The 18110-nt window shown below is 41.5% G+C and overlaps 1 protein-coding gene across 11 annotated transcripts in view; it reads left to right on the forward strand.

Moving 5' to 3' along the window:
* Nucleotides 1-707: 707 nt before the first annotated feature.
* PER2 (period circadian regulator 2) overlaps nt 708-18110 on the forward strand; it is a 46789-nt gene continuing 29386 nt past the window's right edge. For 2 of the 11 annotated variants that reach the window (XM_053952173.1, XM_053952175.1), the window contains exons 1-5: nt 1322-1543; nt 7668-7724; nt 8594-8657; nt 10610-10770; nt 17464-17953. In XM_053952173.1, the coding sequence (XP_053808148.1) occupies nt 17682-17953 (272 nt within the window). In that variant the 5' untranslated portion in view covers nt 1322-1543; nt 7668-7724; nt 8594-8657; nt 10610-10770; nt 17464-17681. Of the gene's footprint in view, nt 898-1136; nt 1196-1319; nt 1544-2490; nt 2557-7667; nt 7725-8593; nt 8658-10517; nt 10582-10603; nt 10771-13919; nt 14075-17463; nt 17954-18110 lie in introns of those variants that run through there. The other 9 variants (XM_053952171.1, XM_053952168.1, XM_053952169.1 and 6 more) reach the window with 9 other exon arrangements.

The raw sequence follows: 18110 nt of genomic DNA on the forward strand, positions 1-18110 counted from the left end.
AGGGCCGCAGTGTTTAGCCATGGGTTATTGGCTTATCTCACTGAACTGCTCAGGTTCTCTCACCAGGGTAGCGTGGATGGTGCAGGGGCCCGAGTGCGAACCTGTGCGACCGATGTGTAAGAATTCATTAAATTCTTTATTACTGTAAGATGGGAAGTGTCGATGGTCTTCGAATGTTTTGCTTGAACAGAAGCGGAAAAACTTCTTTAAACAGAGAAGTTTTTAAACATGACTCTTTAAACAGTCGGAATGGAAAGCAATTGTATGGTAACGTGTTACCATGGAGAAATAGTGTTGCCGAGAACAGTATATACGTTTAATAAGAGCTCGGAAATTCTTACTTTAATCATTGTTGTAGCTGTTCAGACCGATGCTGCCGGCCGGTGCGGGAGAAAGCTGCAGCCCTACGCTCTGCTGCGCTGCCCTTTGCTTTGTGACCCGGCGCCTGCTGAACAATACGCAGAGGCACTTTCGAAACTTCAGGGCGTGCACCCAGCGCGGGCGACAGCACCAGGAAACGGGATACGGGCGCTGCTGCCTTATGTAAGCGAACCGAGCGCCGGCGGGGTGACCCCCGAGGGCTGCGGAGCCGCCTGCGCGGGCGCTGTCCGGGCGCGGGCCGCCCCCGCCCTCAGGGCGGGCCGCGCCGCGCGGAGGGGCCCGCTCCGGGCTCGGCGCGCGCGCCCCGGCCGCCAACGGTCCTTGCCCGCGCGCGCGCGACACGTCACGCGCGGCTCCGAGCGGGCGGGGGCGGAGCCGCGCTCCCTGAGGGTGTCACGTGACCGCCGCCCCCCAATCCATCCTCCTCGGCCCGGCGGTCCCGTGGCGGCGGCGGGCGGGGGGCGCGGGCGAGCGGAGCTACCGCGGCTTCGGCGGGAGGCGGCGCAGGGGCTGGCGGTGAGTGCGCCGCGGCGGATCGGGGGAGGGGCGGGCCGGCGGCGGGGAAGGCTCTGGAGGCGGCCGCGGCTGTCGGTGGAAACATGGTGCCACACGTGAGGCTTATGTAAAGTGAGCGGCGGCCCGCCCGGCCAATGGCAGCGGCGCGCGCCCCGCCCCCGCCCGCGCGTCCCGCTGGCGTCACGCGGCCGCGGCCAATGGGAGCGCGGGCGGGGCGGGCGCGCGGCGGCCGGTCACGTTTCTGCCCGTATGAAGCCCGAGCCGGGACGCGCCGGGCCGGCGGGACGCGCCGCGCGCGGTGAGTGGGGGCCCGCCGGGCGCGCTCCGCGCGGCCCGAAGGGGCCGGGGGACCCGTGGGGAGCGGCGGGAGGGGGCGGCGAGCGGCGGTCGCGGGGGGCACAGCTCTCCCGCTTCCCCCGCCCGCCGGGCCGAGGTTACGTAACCCTCGCGCCTGGGCTCTCCCGTTGCCGGGACGCTGCGCGCGCGGGTCGTTCCTGTGCCTCGGGGTCCGTCCCGCTGCCGGCCCCGGCCCGCCGGGGAGGGGGCACGCGGGGCTCCCTCAGAACGGCGGCTGTGACACGTACCCCCCCCCCCCCCCCCCCCCCCGCTCCCCGTGAAACCGCAGCGAGGGAAGCGGCGGCCGGCTGTGAGTCGCTCGCCGGGGCGGGGTGCGGGGCTGAGTGCGGCACGGCCCCCGCCCGCCTTGGACGGGGAGAGCGTCCGGGGGTGGGGGCACAGACACCCCCACCCCCAGCGGGGCTGGGACGGCAGCTGGGCTCTCCGAGGGGCGGCCGCCTGGGGCCGGGCAGGGGCGCAGCGGGGGCGGCGCTGGCCCTAGCCCGGAGCGGGGGAGGAGGCGGCGGGACCGGATCCGGTCCCCCGGCGGGGCTCCGCTCTGCCGTCCCCGCCGGCCGCGGGCTGCGGCCGCGTCTGTGCGAGGGGGTGTGGAGCGGGGGGAACCGGTGGAGAGCACGCGTATCCCATAGGAGCGCTGAGCGGCAGTGCGGGGGGACCGAGCTGGGTCCCGCTGGCCGGGCGGGCTGCTCCACGGGAGGAGCTGTGTGGCAGTGAGAAACAGAATCTCAGCGCCGCTGAGATGTGTGAGCTACAGGTAGAGTAGGCAACAGGTGCTGTCCATTTGTTTCTTGTGTTGCCTATAGTTGTAAGGACGCACTGTTCCTTGAGACGGTGTGGTTGTGCTGCTGTTCACATTAGGTGCATAGTATTACATGCATGATTACAAAACCCTTTATGTAAGTACAGTTTCATGCAAATAGGTGAGCAGCACGGTAACAGTCAAGCTGACGCTTTACATTTGACTTTTCGTAATAGGGTAAGCATTTCGTAAAGGGACAGCATTTCTCTGTGTACCATAGGAGCTTAAAAAGGCCTCCCAGGAGGCTGGTGTGAGGTCTAAGATACTTGGGAAACTACAGTGCTTTACAAGTGTATTCCAGTGAAAAGGTAAGTTGGCTGAGACACTGCATTGATCTGGATCAAAGAAACAGAATGATTAAGTATGGAAAAGACCTCTGAGATCCTTAAGTCCAACTGTTTCATCCATATGTCCAATCTAAATCTGCCCTCTTGCAGTTTCAGACCACTGTCTTTCATCCTGTCACCACATGCCCTGATAAGAAGTCTTTCTTCATCTTCCTTGTAAGTTCACATCTTTCTTTTCCAAATGCAAGACTTTGAGATTTATTGTCTTGGACATCTGAGATTGCATAGCTATCAAAAGTAAAGGGAAAGAAGTGGAAATTCTCTAATGAATCTAGTGGTAAGAGTATCTATCAAGTTAGAAGTAGAGTAAAAACCTGATTAGTAGTAAGAAAACCTTCCAAGTTGCCACTATTGTTTCAGCCACAGTTTGATTTGTGTTAGGGAGAGTGCCCACATTGTTGCACTGTAACATCGAGTTCCTTCTTGCTTATGCTTGTACGTGTTTGAGTGCTTTTATGATCTTTCTGTTTTGCCTTTGTCTCTGAAACTTGCATTATTTCTGCAAAGTGGGGAAGTTTCACTGAAGGACTGGACTGTGTCCTTGCTGCATGCAAAGCTAGATGTTAGCCTTGTGATGACAACACTATCCTGAGGTGTGGAGTCCTGATTCTGAACTCTGGAGGTTGCTCACCTCAGTAGTAACACACAGAGGACAAGAGCTGGCCTTTGGCCTGGAGTAGAAGAAAAAAAAAAAGTCAACCAAAACCTTCAGGTTTTGACTTAAGGTTTTGGTGAGGTTTTGGCCATTTCAAGTGTGTATTTCAAGGCAGAAGGAAGATACTTTAGCTGGATGTCATAAATGTCAAACACTACAGTGAAAGAGGATGGTCTGTCCTGTAAAGAAGTGGTTTGGCTTGATGTAGTTTAGAAGGCAAAGGCGTGGAAAGCAGGTTTTTTGCTTTTGTGCACTTCTTCAGATTTGGCAATTTTTTTTGTTTCATTTATAATTCAAAGACTGCATGGTTTTGCTTGGAATATTTGTTTATTTGTCTATTGGTGGGACTTGTTATAGACTTCCTATATTCATTTTAGCAAACAAATTCTGTTGGTGAAAATCTAAGTAATCCTAATTTTTACAGTTTTCTGTTATTCATTTTGGATTTCCACAGAGAGGCATTAAAGAGGCAGCATATTCTTGGCATAATGCCTTCTCTGCTTTTTCTTCCTCCAGTCATTAAAGTGTGTAACAACACAGTTTACTTGATAAACTTACTTAAGCCTCTCCCTGAACAATACGCTCTTACAGTAATAAGCTTTTTTAGTAAACTGAGATATTGATGGAGTTTAGCCTCAAAGTATGAGAACAGAATGAAGTGGGGAAAGTGATTGGCAGTAGAGTTCTGGATGATTCTTCTACTTCAGACATTTATTATGACCAGGAAGTGTTTGGCTTAGATTCAGACTGATAAACAGTTTTCTTTTTCCTGGGTTCTTGCCACACCCTTATTTCTCTTAATATCTTTACAGTATTAGAATATGCTTTGCTGCATTAAAAAAAAAAATCTTTTGCTGCATAAAAAAAAAAAAAAAATCACCTCTGAAAGAATAAGGAAATTAGCAAGTTACCATGGGATGAGGTATATTTGTTACGGTTTAAAAGCAAGAAGACTACCAGTAGCCAGTAGAACAAGTAAATTATCACTGGTCTAGATCAACTGTAGTGTTTTCCATAGGGTTGCTATGGTTGGCCTATGTTAAAAGGAACGTCATGTTCTTAGCAAGGCCTTGTGTAATAGCTGGCTTGAGTGTCCTGTAGACACTGTATTATACTCATAATATTACCACATCTTAATTACTAGATAATCAGGTGTTTCTGAGGAGGAATTTTTGTCTCCAGTTTTGATTGCACAGCTATAATTCCTCTATAAGGATGGAGGATTATTGAGATTTTTAACTGGATTATCTTACTGCATTCATACTTTCCACATTCAGCTACATCCCTGTAGTGCAAGTTCTAAACTGCCTAAATATTCATTATGTTAACTTAGCTTGTCAAGCACTGAACAGCAAAGGAGTCAATTAATACCCATATTATTCTTTATGATATTGTTGTGCTACTCAAAAGGGCTTTTACTTGTTCTTTTGCTTATGGATGATGTTGGATGCAGAAAGCATTGGTCTTGAAAGTAATGCTGCTGGTGTTTTGTGTCCTGTGTAGAAAGTGTCTGTCTGCTTTCCTGCTTTAACTGCTGCCTTAAACCCTGCTGTGGGGTCAGACTGGAATATTATTGGTTGCTGTTGGTTAGTGAAGAAGGTTTTTTTTTAAGTAGAACTGACTTTTTAGAAGTAGAACCAAAGCTACATTGCCTTTGCTTGTAGAGCTCTGCCTTCTGACACTTAGAGCTTTGTTTGTGAGGGGATGAGGGTGTTTTTTAGACTTCTTTCTGTGAAGTATGTTTAAAGGACATGGGAAAAGAGAAGGTAGCAGTCAGAACCACAGTTCAGAGGGTGATAGTTTTCCTATCTCTTGCTGGGATTTCTTGCGGCCCCAAGCTCCTTTTGTGAAATAGTGTGGCAGAGACGACCAGAATGAGGAAGAGTGGGATGATTTGAGTGTCTGTGAAGCGAGTGGCAGTCTCTGCAGTGACACTCTGAGCACGTTCTGTCGTGCTGCCGGGAGCCAGCAGCCGTGTGTAGTAGGCAGGCACTGAACACATGGGACCCCGCATGCCTGGGCGTCCATGCTGGGATCTGCTGCTCTGCTGAGTGGCTTAGCACATCACCAGGCACGCTCGTGCAGCCTGCCTGTACTCTGCCTGCCAGCACTGGGACATGGGCAGGCTCTGGGCCTGTGCTTTGTGTTTCTAGGCTACCTTCAAGTGTACATGGGATCTTTGTCTGAACGGCTGCACTGGGCTTGCACCAGCACGGAATCCTCTCACTTGGTGCTCTGTCCCTCATGAGGAGTTACCACGGGGCAGCAGCAATACGCTGAGTTTCATGTGAGCTGCCCAGGTAGTGGTTCTGAAGTGCACTTTTTGTTCCTGCTTATCCACATATGAAAGGGAAGTTATGAGACTTTGTGTATGTGAAAGCTTTTGTAAAGTCAAGAAGTTTTTGTACAGATGTTCTGGTGATCTGCTGCTGCTGAAGTGGTATGTGGTAGTCCTAGAGGAGCCTTATGAGTTCTCTTATGTTTTTTGGTAGTCCGATTTAGACAACTTTGCTTGTAGAACACAATCAGAAGTGAGGCTAAATTTATCTTCCACAACATATATAAGCATGGAATATGGTTTTCATTTTTCCTTCATTTTCTCCCAATAGGAAGGAAAATTTTATTGAGGATGCTGAAGGGGTAGTGACTAAAAATGGTGCTTACATGGAACATGAAATAAACAGAAAGCATTTCTTGGGGCAAGAGGATGAGGAGATTCTGCAGATGGTGTGAGCAGGCTGCAGAAGTTCAGTAGAAGCAGTACCAGTGTTGATCCTGACAGGATTTGGTGCTGGGAAAGAAACTTCATCTGTATGCCAAAATGTCTGGGAAAGACTGTCATTTCGCTTCCACCTATTTTTGAGCATACCATGCTAATTCTTAACACTTATTTTTTCTTATAGGTAGAATAGGTAGAGATAGGCGGAGATTTCCTTATATAGATGGCTTTTTAAAAGTAGAACTGACTTTTAAAAAGCAGAACCAAAGCTACATTGCCTTTCTAACGTCCTGTCCTGAAACAGAGGCAATTCACTGTTAAATAACACCTGCAATTTATTGTAATTGAAGCTTAGGGAGACAAGGTGAAGTGGTGAGGATGTCTAGTACTTGTCTTTTTTCTTGGTTTGGCTTCCTATCCTCCTTATTCCTTGCAGCTTTTGTATCTTAGTACAGTTTTTGTGCTTGACCTTAATTCATGTACTTTTATGTTTCTGCTTAGTTTCTTTAATTGTACAAAGATCTTCAATGTATAAAAGCACTTACTTGATTTCAGTTACATCTCTGCCATGGTTCTCCTGTGACTTGAGCTCTTATTTCAGTACTAATACATCCAACTCCTAGGACAGGTACATGGTGTTTGTTAGGTTGCTGCACTTTTTGGAGTGGATTGTTGATGCGATGGGGACACGGATTTATTTGGCACAGCATCTTCCAGAAGGGGACTTTGATTCTGACTGAAATGTTGAATAGGCTGTGAACCACGGCAATGTCTGAAGAGCAGCATTAGCCTAGAATGACAGTAAATGTGGTGAAAGTATGTCCTTTTTCTTAAAGGAGAGGAGGAAAGTATGTCCTTTTTCTTAAAGGAGATATGCAAATATACTGCTTAATGGGGATGTCAACAAATACTAAAGTTGATGTATGGTATTGAGATACTTTTAAATCTAGTTTCACCTATAATAAAGGTGAAATACATGACTGCATGGCGGGACATTATAATTTTTCTCTCCTTTCTGTAACAACACTTGGCAACCTTAAATGTATAATTTTCCCCATTTTTTTTCGAAAAGGGGCAAGAGTTGACATGCAAAAGTTAGAGTTCTGACTGTTGATGTTGTACTTAATTGTCTCTCCAGTTCCACTTGGGAAGACAGTGGCATTTTCTGGTTACAGAGAAAATAAGGTGTTTTTTAAGATTCACACTGCATACAAATAATTTTATGTACCTTTAAGAAGGCACCTTTTTTTAAGACTGGAAGCTGGAAAGAAGGATGTCTAGAAATCAGCATGGGGCATGTGAAAGAGATGGTGTTTAGTGTCTTTACAGGATGTCTCAGCACAGGCTGCTTTTTGGGTTTTTTTTTAATGGCAAATACCCAACCTGTTGGCAATTACACTTGGCTCTGTGCCAAGTCTCTTATTCAAGGTGAAAGAATCAATTTGAGAGACAATTTCTATTTGCTCTTGGGGATGATCAGTTCAGATCCACATTGGACTCTTGAGCACAGGTGGTGGGTTTAACAGCACAAGGAATACTTAGCTCAAAGGGTAAAATAAGCTTTATTTCTAGTCTGGCAGAAATGAGAATTTGGGGTGGTTTCTTCTGTTTATAAAGGGAACAGAATTCAGTGAGTAGTTATTCTGGGCATTGCTCGAGGAACCAATTTAGAAGTTAGGTTACTATAATAAATACTTTTATCAGTAAAATTTTGTTTAATTTCCTCTCATCTTGTATTTGTAGTCCTTATAATTGTTCTTTACCTGTAGAGGACATATTTTGCATGATTTGACTTCTATTACATTATGAAATGGACTTGATTTATCTTTTATTATAAAACTTTTATCTTGCTTACAAAACCTGATATACTTTTTTCTTGTTTTTTTTAAATAGGAATATATTGATGACACTTTGAGATTTGGAAAGACCATGATTAGTACATTCATTGAGGTGAGTGTTTTATGTTGTACCCAAGAAAGTGATTTGTGATATCAGTTCTTTCTTAATGACTCTGAACTTGGGAGTGTGGGAGGTGTCTCTGTGATTTTTGTTATTGCTCTTTGTGTACTTCCTTTGAATTGCAATGTCAGAATGCCCAAAAATAGGGATCTTCAGGGCTTTAAATTTCCAAAGACCTGTTGCACAAATCATGAAGTACATGGAAATGCTATGGCTTCTCTAAATCTTTATGAAAATGGAATTTAGTGTAGTGTCAGTATCAAGTGGTGCATCTGCATTGTTTGCTGGGCAGGTGTTTATTAATAATTTCCATCTTTTTGATTGCTGTTGCAGATGTTAAGGAACTTTGAATTATGAGGAAAATTTTGGGGTCCAGAAAACCAAGTACCTGCTGTTACTTAGATAATCAGAATGATAGCTCAGGAAGAAAAGGGAAAATATTATGCTCCTAACCTGAATTTAAAAAAGCCAATCGTAACTTCCAACAGTATTTTGGTCAGTTCTGCTCTGCTTTGAAAATAAAGAAAAGTTGATTGTTATTGGAGCAAAAAAAAGGAAACATAATTAAAGGAGAATAGTGGAGGAATGTAATCTGTGATGTGAAGAAAATTGATAATTGCTTTCATTAAATGTGATCTGATGATGCCACAGTACTGGTCCTAGATAGGAAAGACAGCTAATCTGGATAATACTGTAATATTGCAATAGAGATGGAATTGTAACTGAGATTTTGAGGATTAACACTACAATGTCTGTTCAGTCTAAATGATTGAGAAAAAAACCCAAACAATCCTGTTTTTCTATAGCTGGAAAATGTGATCTGAATAGGTTCTAAAATCTGACTCTTTTTAATGCTGCAGGTGTGACTTCAGTTTTCTGCAGAAAGTGAACCTGGTTCAACTTGGTTTGCCTCCCATATCACAGGTGTGTTCCTACAGCAGGGTTTTCACTCCTTTGTAATATTTGAAGTCTTCTGTGCTTAGAATAGAGATACATCAGTATGGAAGGAAATGAGGAAATGTCACAAGTTCCGTCTTCTTTGTGAACTGAACAAATTAGGCTTCCTTCTGTGGAAAACACTTTACTGGAGATGCCATCTGTAGATAAACTCTTTTAGTGTTTTGGGACTTGGGCATATTCAATCACCTGTACATTTCTTCTGAAAAATTATAGAAAACAGGTAAAATTGGCTGCCTCTAATTCTGTTCAGACTGTTTAAATACAAGTCACTCAAACCAGGCATTTGTTGCAGATAAAAATCCTGTTGGTGTAGATTTGTCTTACTTTCTGTTAAATTGCAGAAAGGCTTATCATGAGAATTTTTAGTAGTTTACAAGGACTATTCTTTCTTAATGTTTTAATGTCTTCTTAAATATGTTAAATACATGAAACCAATATGATACACAATTAAAATGGTACATGCTGCCACTGTGAGTATATTTTCAAACTTAGACTTCTGAAAACCTTTTTAACTTTTTTTTAATTGAAATTTCATAGGGAGTTGAGTTAGTGTAAAGGAATTGCAAGAGCTGTCTTTAAACAAGGATTTAACTGGTGCTGAAAGACATTCCACATTTTCAATGTTCTGGCTAAAAACTGTGAAATCTGCAAGTAGTTCTGGCTACAGCAATTTCTAACACTTCTTTTGGTCAGAGATAAAGCCTATAATTTAAATCCTGTATTATCAGTTTATAAAAACAGAAGCAAAACATTTAAAGAAGCAGTGCATACAGATTTATATCATAATATGAGTATTTTAGAACTTGTATTGGCTTCATGATGTCACGCAGGACGGAATGTTGTGAATAAATTCTTCCTTTAGTCTGGCCAGCACAAATGTACTTTCAACAGTTGGTAGGCGTGCAGCCTGTTAAATTAAGGCATGTTAGCATGGCTGTCTTCCAGAGTGGTTAGCTTGGGATTTGAAAACTGTTCCAAACCTTTCTTCTGCGTATTCAGATGAAGCACTTAGAATGATGTAATTGTCTGCCACACAAATGTTGGTCTTCTGAACTTCTGATTTCTTTTGTACCATTTATTTGTGCCACATGGCAGTGGCATGCACCAACAGACTTAGTTTCTTAGATTTCCTAGAACAACTTTCAGTTTTTTTGTTTTTCATCAAAATTCCCAGTGTCTCTCTTGAGAAACTTTTTATTAGGAAGAATAATAATGTTAATGGGCTTTGTTAGTACAGACTTCTGGCCATAAAGAAACACTTTTTTAGGAGTGTGAGTGAGTACTGGAACAGATTGCCCAGAGAGACTATGGAATATCCATTTTTGGAGATAGCCAAAAGTCATCTGTTGGTGGTCCTGAGCAGCCTGCTCTTAGGTGACTCTGCCTGAACAGGGAGTTGGACAAGGTACCTCCAGAAGTCTCTTTTGCTCTCAATCATTGTGTGAATTGAAATTTTGTAACTGCCTGGTAAAATCTTTAATGCTCTTACCAATCCTACTGACAGGGAGCCCTAACATTACATTGCAACCAAAACTTGATGAGCACTTGGAGCTCCTGCTGACCACAGCAGGCACTTTGTTCTGTGCCTTGCTGGGGAGACCAGCCCTGTGTTCCCAGTGGCTGTGTCAGACCATGCTGACTGTACATAGTGTGATACCACTCTGATTGTGAATCCTAAGGGTTATTTTATCTAGTGAAGAACATGCTATTACTTTAAAACTCTTTAAGACCTTATTTCAGAGCAAAAGTGTTTAAAATGCAAATTTGTGTCTTCTTCCTTTGCTGTATGACAGTTTCATGTTTAACCAACATTTATCTACATAGGAGTGACATAGCTGTGAGCATCTCTCTGGTATCAGTTTGAAGAGGACACTGTTGGGGGGCCCAGGTATTTCTTTTATATTTTATAGTTATAGAGGTGTCCGGACTCTGTAATGGTCAAAGATTTCCAGTAGAAGAGGATGAGACAAGAATTAAATGCATGTGGGAGACTCTGGACCTAGGCACCTCATGCTTTTGATGCTAGCTGGGAGGGAGCTTGATAAACACTTTTGCCACCTTTTCATAGAAAAAACAGGTAAGAAACACACATAATTATTATGATTCATAGTAGTAGAAAGATGCTTCCCCTCCTGCTCCTCTAGAGCTTATGCAGAAAATATATTGTTCTCTGTTTGTTATCTTTAAACTGGGGTTTCAGTCATATATATGTACTCATTCCAAACAATATTTTGGGTATAAACTGGGAGTCAAAACTTATTTGAAGCTAAAACATTTTTTAGCCTTAAACCATACTTATTCTTAAATTCAGGTTTGAGTTTCTTCAGCAAGGAAACAATCTGGTTGGAAGCATCCTCACTGTGGATGCCAGGGCCCTGATCTGATGCTGACTTCTTCCTGTGTAGGTGCTGCTATAAATTCAGGGTGGCACTCGGCTGGTTCTGGAACAAGGCTGTGTCTTGATCAGTTCCCTTTGTAGAGTGGCAGCTGAGAGCAGTGGTTAATGAAGATGACCCTTATAAGAGTCTTGTGTTCAGGATTTTCTTGAGCTGAAAGGTGAATCGTGATCAAAAATTTGTGAAATTAATATTGCGAAATTCAGATTTTATGGGAACATTTCTGGTATACTAGATGTTGATAATTTTATTGATACTGACATCTCATTGCTTGTTTAGAAAAAGAGCAAAACTTGTTCATGATTACTTGGCGTGAGTTAAGTAATCTAGTAAAAAAGTTCCCTTACTTTTTTTAAGTAAAAAGATCTTGCAAGAAATGATTGAGCATCTTTGTTATTGTTTCCTATAATCTGAGAATATTGCCATCTTTTTCTTTTCCCCCCTTCCTAGAAAAGTCCTAGTGAAGGTATTCTTTAATTGCTTGCCAGGAAAACACGAAGCTCTCAATGTTGGTGAAGTTGCACAGTTGAACAAGTCACTTCCTGGATTATTGTTTGTTTTCCAACATTTTCTCTTAACATTTTTTGACTCCTAAGCATTTAATTATTGTCTAATTGCACAGAGAGAATGCATTCATTGTAGATGTTAATTTTCAATCATATCTAGAATTGCATGATCTGACTAAGCCCTTGCTAGTTATTTGTCATCTAAATAAGAAAACTTCTATAATTTTGCACAGCAAAAATCCAGAAGACATTTGGAATTCCTTCTTGTTGATAAGATCTTCAGTAAAATTTAATCCTGACCATTAGGAATGTCTCCCATAGGTTCTAGTACAGTTAAGAGTACCTGAATATTCACATGTCTATAGGCATAAAATATAGTGTGGATCTTGCTTTTTTGGGAATATTGGTAAGTTGATAGTAGTTGTGAATTTACACTCAAATAATGAGATGTTTGCCTCTTACTCAGTTCTTGAATTGGATAATTTTGACTCTGGATTGTTGGTTACTCATCCTTTATATGCCAGTACTAAACATGATAGTTTTTTGTGTGAAAAGAAATCTGGAAAAATCTGTTCTCTGAATATAACCAGATCTCTGCTGAAACAAGATTTTTGGGTTTGAAGTTACTGTTCCAGAAGAAATCTGCCTCCTTGGTGTTCTACAACCCTTCTTAAGGGTGTTTTTCAAAAACAAGCTCAATTACTTTTTTCAGCATTTGTCCATACACATTTCAGTGTGGTTTTTTTGGTGATGTTCAAGTTCAGGCTGTTTCCTGTGTCTTACTGCAGAATAAAGGAGCAACTGTAGGTACTGAATAACCAGAAGACCTTTGCTGCATATCTAACCTGGCAAATCAATGCCTACGTTTGTCCTTAGTGCTCAGTGGAATCATGGTGCCTTTCACACACTGCATCAGGATCTTAGAGAGCTCTAGTCTTTGCCAGAGGGAATAGAATTGGGTTTTTTTTGAGCCAACTGCTGTAAAACCAAGCTTAACAGGTGCCAGTTTAATTTTTAAAAAGTTTTTATTTATAGAGTCAAAATAGACATCCCTTAAAAGTTTAGAAGATGGAGCAGAAAATAAAGAAAAGCCTGGCTTCTTTCAATATCAAACCTAAAAGAGCTCTTTGTGTTTCCATGTTGAGATGCTTACTGAACTTGGTCTGGGATGTAATTACCTTCCTCAAACTGGTAACAAGAGAGAACCTCAGACTGGGAAAACATGCAAGCTTTTGCCTTCCAGTGTTGTTTGGTTAGTGATTGGGAATTTATTCAAGCATATGAGTGGGATGAATATGTGCAATTTATTATGTCATTTTCCCTGAGATTAGTTTCAAAGATAATTAATCTCTTTGTGCTGTCTGACCGTCTGTGCTCCTGAAGTGTTCTCGCAGTGCTGGTGTCTGCATGCAGATGTTCCACTTAAGCTCTTTCTTTGCTCAGAGTGAAGTCTGGCCAGCTGCATCACTTCTTATCTAAATTGCAGAGCATAGTGGAGGGTTATTGCCAGCCTGAGCTTTTTTCACAGTTACTTCTATCTCTTCTAAGAAAATATCTCCAAAGTTAGGGCATATATTAACATCATATTATAAATTAAAAAAGCACCAAAATTCCCCCAAAGAGGTAAAGTCTTTTTTTAGGAAGAATTCCCTTTCTTCAGAAGCTCTTACAAGTTTATCATAATATTTTTCTTGTTCCTTCCTCTTTAGTCTTCCTGTATTCCTTACTCTGGTATGTGCCTCTGGCACTGAGGCTTTTGAGATTTTGAAATTGAAGAAATTTTGTGCAAGACTGACTTTCAGTGACGTTAGTCTTCCAGTCTTGCCTAAGGAACCCATTCCAGCTCAAACTGAGCCAGTTCTTTTTGAAACATACCTTTACAGATGACGAATTTGTGTTTTCTCCATTACTCAAATACTCGTTTTGTTTTGTTTTTTTTTTTTTTTCTGGTTTGATTGTCCTTGTGTCCTTGTGATCCAAATTGTAGTCACTCTAATGTAGTTATTAGGTGTGGACAAAGCTGCAGAAGTTCTGGCATGTTGTTAGTTAGAACCAGAAGTAATATGACTGAATTGCTTCTTGACACAAATTTCTGCCAGGTATCAAGAGGAAAAAAATCCACATAGTATCTTCTAAGGGTCAGTATCTATTTCTTTTCTGTTGGTGGCTCTCTTAATTTGTACTCATTGCTTAAATTAATTTTTTTTTAAACCCTAAAAGCATGATTGTTATTGAATCAATCAACTCTTGTTTCAGGAGTTACAGGAAATTCCTCAAAAGTTATTGGATAGCATACAGATTTATTTATTTATTTATTTATTTAGGGAACCATTCTCTCCCACCTAAGGAAACACTGCTGGAGTTTCCTACAGATATCTGGCAGAAGCTAGCCTGAGTGTCATGGAAAGAAGGGAGGAGATGATATTTGGAGGTGGAAAAAATTACTCACCAGAGGTTTAACAGCTCCGATTTTCAAACTGTAAGACTCTACATGCTAGCTATGGCACATTTTCATTGCCTCTTAGGCTTCCAAAGATTACAGAAAATACTTTGGGAAAATAATTTTCCAAGGAAAGGTTGTGTCAAAAAAGTATTTGTGAACAATTCTCATGGCTGGAAATACTACAGCACATGTAATCCTCTCTGGCATCAGAATTCAGGAGAAGAGGTTTCTTGTGCCTAAAGACTAAACCATAGCATATGTACATCAGAGTAGGAAAGCTGGGCCCAATTATTGCTCTTTCTATAAATAGCACAGTTTTGCTAATACTGCATTACTGCTATATTGGGCTAATTACCTTTAGAGAATTTAGGGCTATTCTGAGAGTCTATCTATGGTAGCTCATACTTATAAACCTATCAGTAGCGATTTACATAGTTTTATTTATATGAGTAAATATAGCAGGCCAAAGTTGGGGTCTTTTTTCTTTAGTTTTTTATTTTGTGAGAGCTCTTTCCCCCTATCTCTAAAGAAAACATACGATTTCCTAACAGACAGTGGTGTTTTGATTATGGCAGTATTTTTTTCTCATGTATCTAAAGCTCTTTCTAAGTAGCATTTTGTCAGGAAAATAGGAAGAAACTCCAAACTTGAGTACAGAATATAGGATGAGAAATTGTAGATCTTACCTTACATTTGTACACCTCAGGCCTCCTTTAAGGTGTTGCTGTGAGTGCCTTTTTTCTTAAAGCTTCATTTGAATCATGATGGGGTTAATTACCTTCACTCATGGAACTCTCCATGGAGCTGTACAACCTCCGTGTCCTCTGAGAAGTAACAGGATAAATGACACGTGGGAAATGGCTTTTGAGAGTGGCTGCAGTTACTTAAGCAGACGTGCTCCGATTTACACAGCAATGGGAAGAGCATCCCCTGGGTGCAAATGGATCAACACATTTATGTGGAAAATGAATTTGTAGAGAATTCTACAAGATGGCCTTACAAATAAGATGAAATACTTTAGAGAAATAGAACTATGAAAGATGCATTGTAGTAGGACTTGTGAGAAGTAATTTTAGATGATTAGCTTTAAAACATTTACAATATAATGTGACTAAAGCTGAAAGGCCAAGAAGCATTTATAATGTACTGTAATTAGGAAATAGTTGACTTCTGATTGTGATGGTGTGAATCTGTATTGTCTCACCCTTCTCATGAGAGTGAAAATGGAATAAGGCTGTTCAAAATGCCTCTCAGTTGCCCCATGTCTGGGTCAGAAAAGGGCTTAATCCTACACCTTGACAGAGCACTCCTCCCCTGTGCAGTCCCAGGAGGTTTGTCCATGCAGGAATTCCCCGTGCCACGTTCCATGGTGCTCTCCGCGGTGCTTTTGGTCCCTGTCACACCCAGCCAGTCTGGCTGAGCTCGGCCGTGCCCCTGCAGCCCTGGACAGCCCTGGGCCCACGGACCCCGCGTGGCCGGAGCCGCGGAGCTTCACTCAGAGTGGCCCCAGGAGGGCAAGGGACGTGTCAGCTCCTTCTGGCACAGAGATTAAATCAGAGATGAACCATCTGACCCAGTTAATCATTGGCCACCAGAGAATGTGCCATTGTGACATAATCCTGCAGTTTCATCTCAGAGTAAATACTCTTTTATCGCATGCTCTGGTTATGTAATTTTCAAGACAGAAGTGGTTAACCTTAGTCCAGGGAAAAAACTGTCAGAGCTCCTGGGGGGTAATTCAGTGCCTGGGTATAGTGTTCAATACAAGAGCATCACAGGAGGTCTGCTTTATCTGCATTAAAATACCTGAAGGGATAACCTGCAGAAGGAAGAAGTATATTTTACTCTACTGAAAGGCATTTTTCTATTATCACTTATAATAATATAATTCACTTGTGAATTATGTAATAATATATAATTCACTTGTGAATTATATACACCTATAATTATTCACCTATAATTCACTTGTGAATAAACTTGTAAGGAAAGAAAATTATTTATAACTTTATACCATTACTGATAGCTTAAATGAATGTCCTTAAACTATACTTTTAAATGAAAGCAGATATCTTGGATATTATTTGGACCAAATGAGGAGACTAGTGATGTTTTCTGGAAAATGCTAAATAAATGTAAAATGCTTGGAAAAACATCAATTAGGAGGGTAAGAAAATACTTTCATGTGGTGTTGCTTTGGAGGGAGTTGAATCATGGGGTGTTTTAAATTACTATTGTGAATGTTTTCCATTACAGTCTTTTCTCAAATACCTAGATATTTGTTTATTTGTGTTTAAGACAAAACTGCTGTAGTTAATATTAACAAAACTTGGTTGTGAATTATTTTTATTCACTGTTATCCCAGTCAAAGGTTTATTAGTTAATAACTGTAATCTTGAATATTTTAAAGGAACAAAGAGAAGGAACACACATTGTTTTATTGTCTTGAAAACAACAAAGATTCCAACAAAGAATCTTAGTTCATGGTTTTACATTATTGTTGTCTCTGAGTTGCTGAAATGGATGAGGATGTGAGTCAGATTAAATATGATCTTTTTAAAAGATAGATAAAGTTTAACTGCTCTCCAGTACTTCTCTTTTGATGATACTTCAATATTGGTCTGTCCTTGATTCATCTCTGTATACACTCTGATTTTTGAGCCTGGTGCATCAGAATTTGGTTTAAAAGCAGGGATATGGGGTTTTTTTTTGTTTTGTTTTAACTTACTTTTCCAAGCAATTTTTATCATAGCCTCCAGATTAGTGGTAATCAGTAGATAAAATTATTCTCAGGGTTATTCATGCCTTAGAATTTTTGGTGGTGGTGCTTAGGTGTGTTTATGTGTTTAGTTTCCTTGTACCTGCTCTATGTTCTGTCTGCTCACCTACATGGCTATTGTATAAAGAAAGAAATGAAGAGTACAGCAATTTTCCTTCCCAACTGATCTTAAAAAAAAACCCAAACGCCAGTATAAAACAGAAGACCAATCCAAATTACCTCCAAACCAAATAAGCAATGGTCTGATGTCTGATTAGAGGATTTTTCTTTATCAAGGTAAACTGAAAGGCAGTGGAATGGTTTCACTGGAAATCATAATAGCGATTATCCAAATCTGTGCAGCAATACTGACAAGTATTAAGTAAAAAAATAGAAAACAAGGAAATATGTGAACTCCTCAGGAGTTTTTCCATGTTTATTCAGTTTTCTTTCTTATGTGTGGGTTTTTACTAAAAAATAAATACCTTCTTCATGATAAAACATTGTGAGATTTTCAATTTAACTGAAACATTTCACCATTCAAATGCTGAATATATTAACCATCATGTCATTTTTTTACTTTCTTCAAATCAAATATCAGTGTAAATTCCAGTTTGTCAGCAAGGCAAACAAGAGAACAATTTTTTTTTTTCTTCCTTCCCTTCCTCAGATTTGTGCATCTGTACTTCCAAACAGAATTTATACAGAGGGAAAATTCTGAATATGGCTTGATTTGCTCTTGGTCTTGGCAGTGTTTCTGATGAGTGTCCCACGGACTCTGTCACGTTCTGGGGGCTCTCCTCTAGCACTGAGGAGCAGAGCCCTGAGCAGCAGCCTGGCATCAGTGGAAACATTTCTCTGTCATTCTCCTTAAAAGAGCAGCTCAAGATGTGTGACTATTCTGGACTTCCAAGTGACCACAGCCAGATGATTGCTGAAGACTCAGAAATTCAAGCAAAGCCTGAACACTCTCATGAAGTTCTTCAGGAAGATATTGAAATGAGCAGTGGTTCCAGTGGAAATGACTCCAGTGGAAATGACTCCAGTGGGAATGACACAAATGAAAACTATTCAAGTGGGCATGATTCTCATGGTCATGAATCTGATGAAAATGGGAAGGATTCAGCAATGCTCATGGAATCTTCAGACTGTCATAAAAGGTAGTAGCTATTATTACATACATTTCAGTTTTATTTTTGCCTCTAAAGACTTTTTACATTTGAATCAATATTTCTGAATAATAACTAAGGTATGAAACCTCTTCAGCACGGAGCTGAGTGTGCTACTTAAGTTGTACTCTCATGTGAAGTAAATTAT

The sequence above is a fragment of the Vidua chalybeata genome, chromosome 10 (assembly GCF_026979565.1).
Source record: "Vidua chalybeata isolate OUT-0048 chromosome 10, bVidCha1 merged haplotype, whole genome shotgun sequence".
Taxonomy (NCBI): Eukaryota; Metazoa; Chordata; class Aves; order Passeriformes; family Viduidae; genus Vidua; species Vidua chalybeata.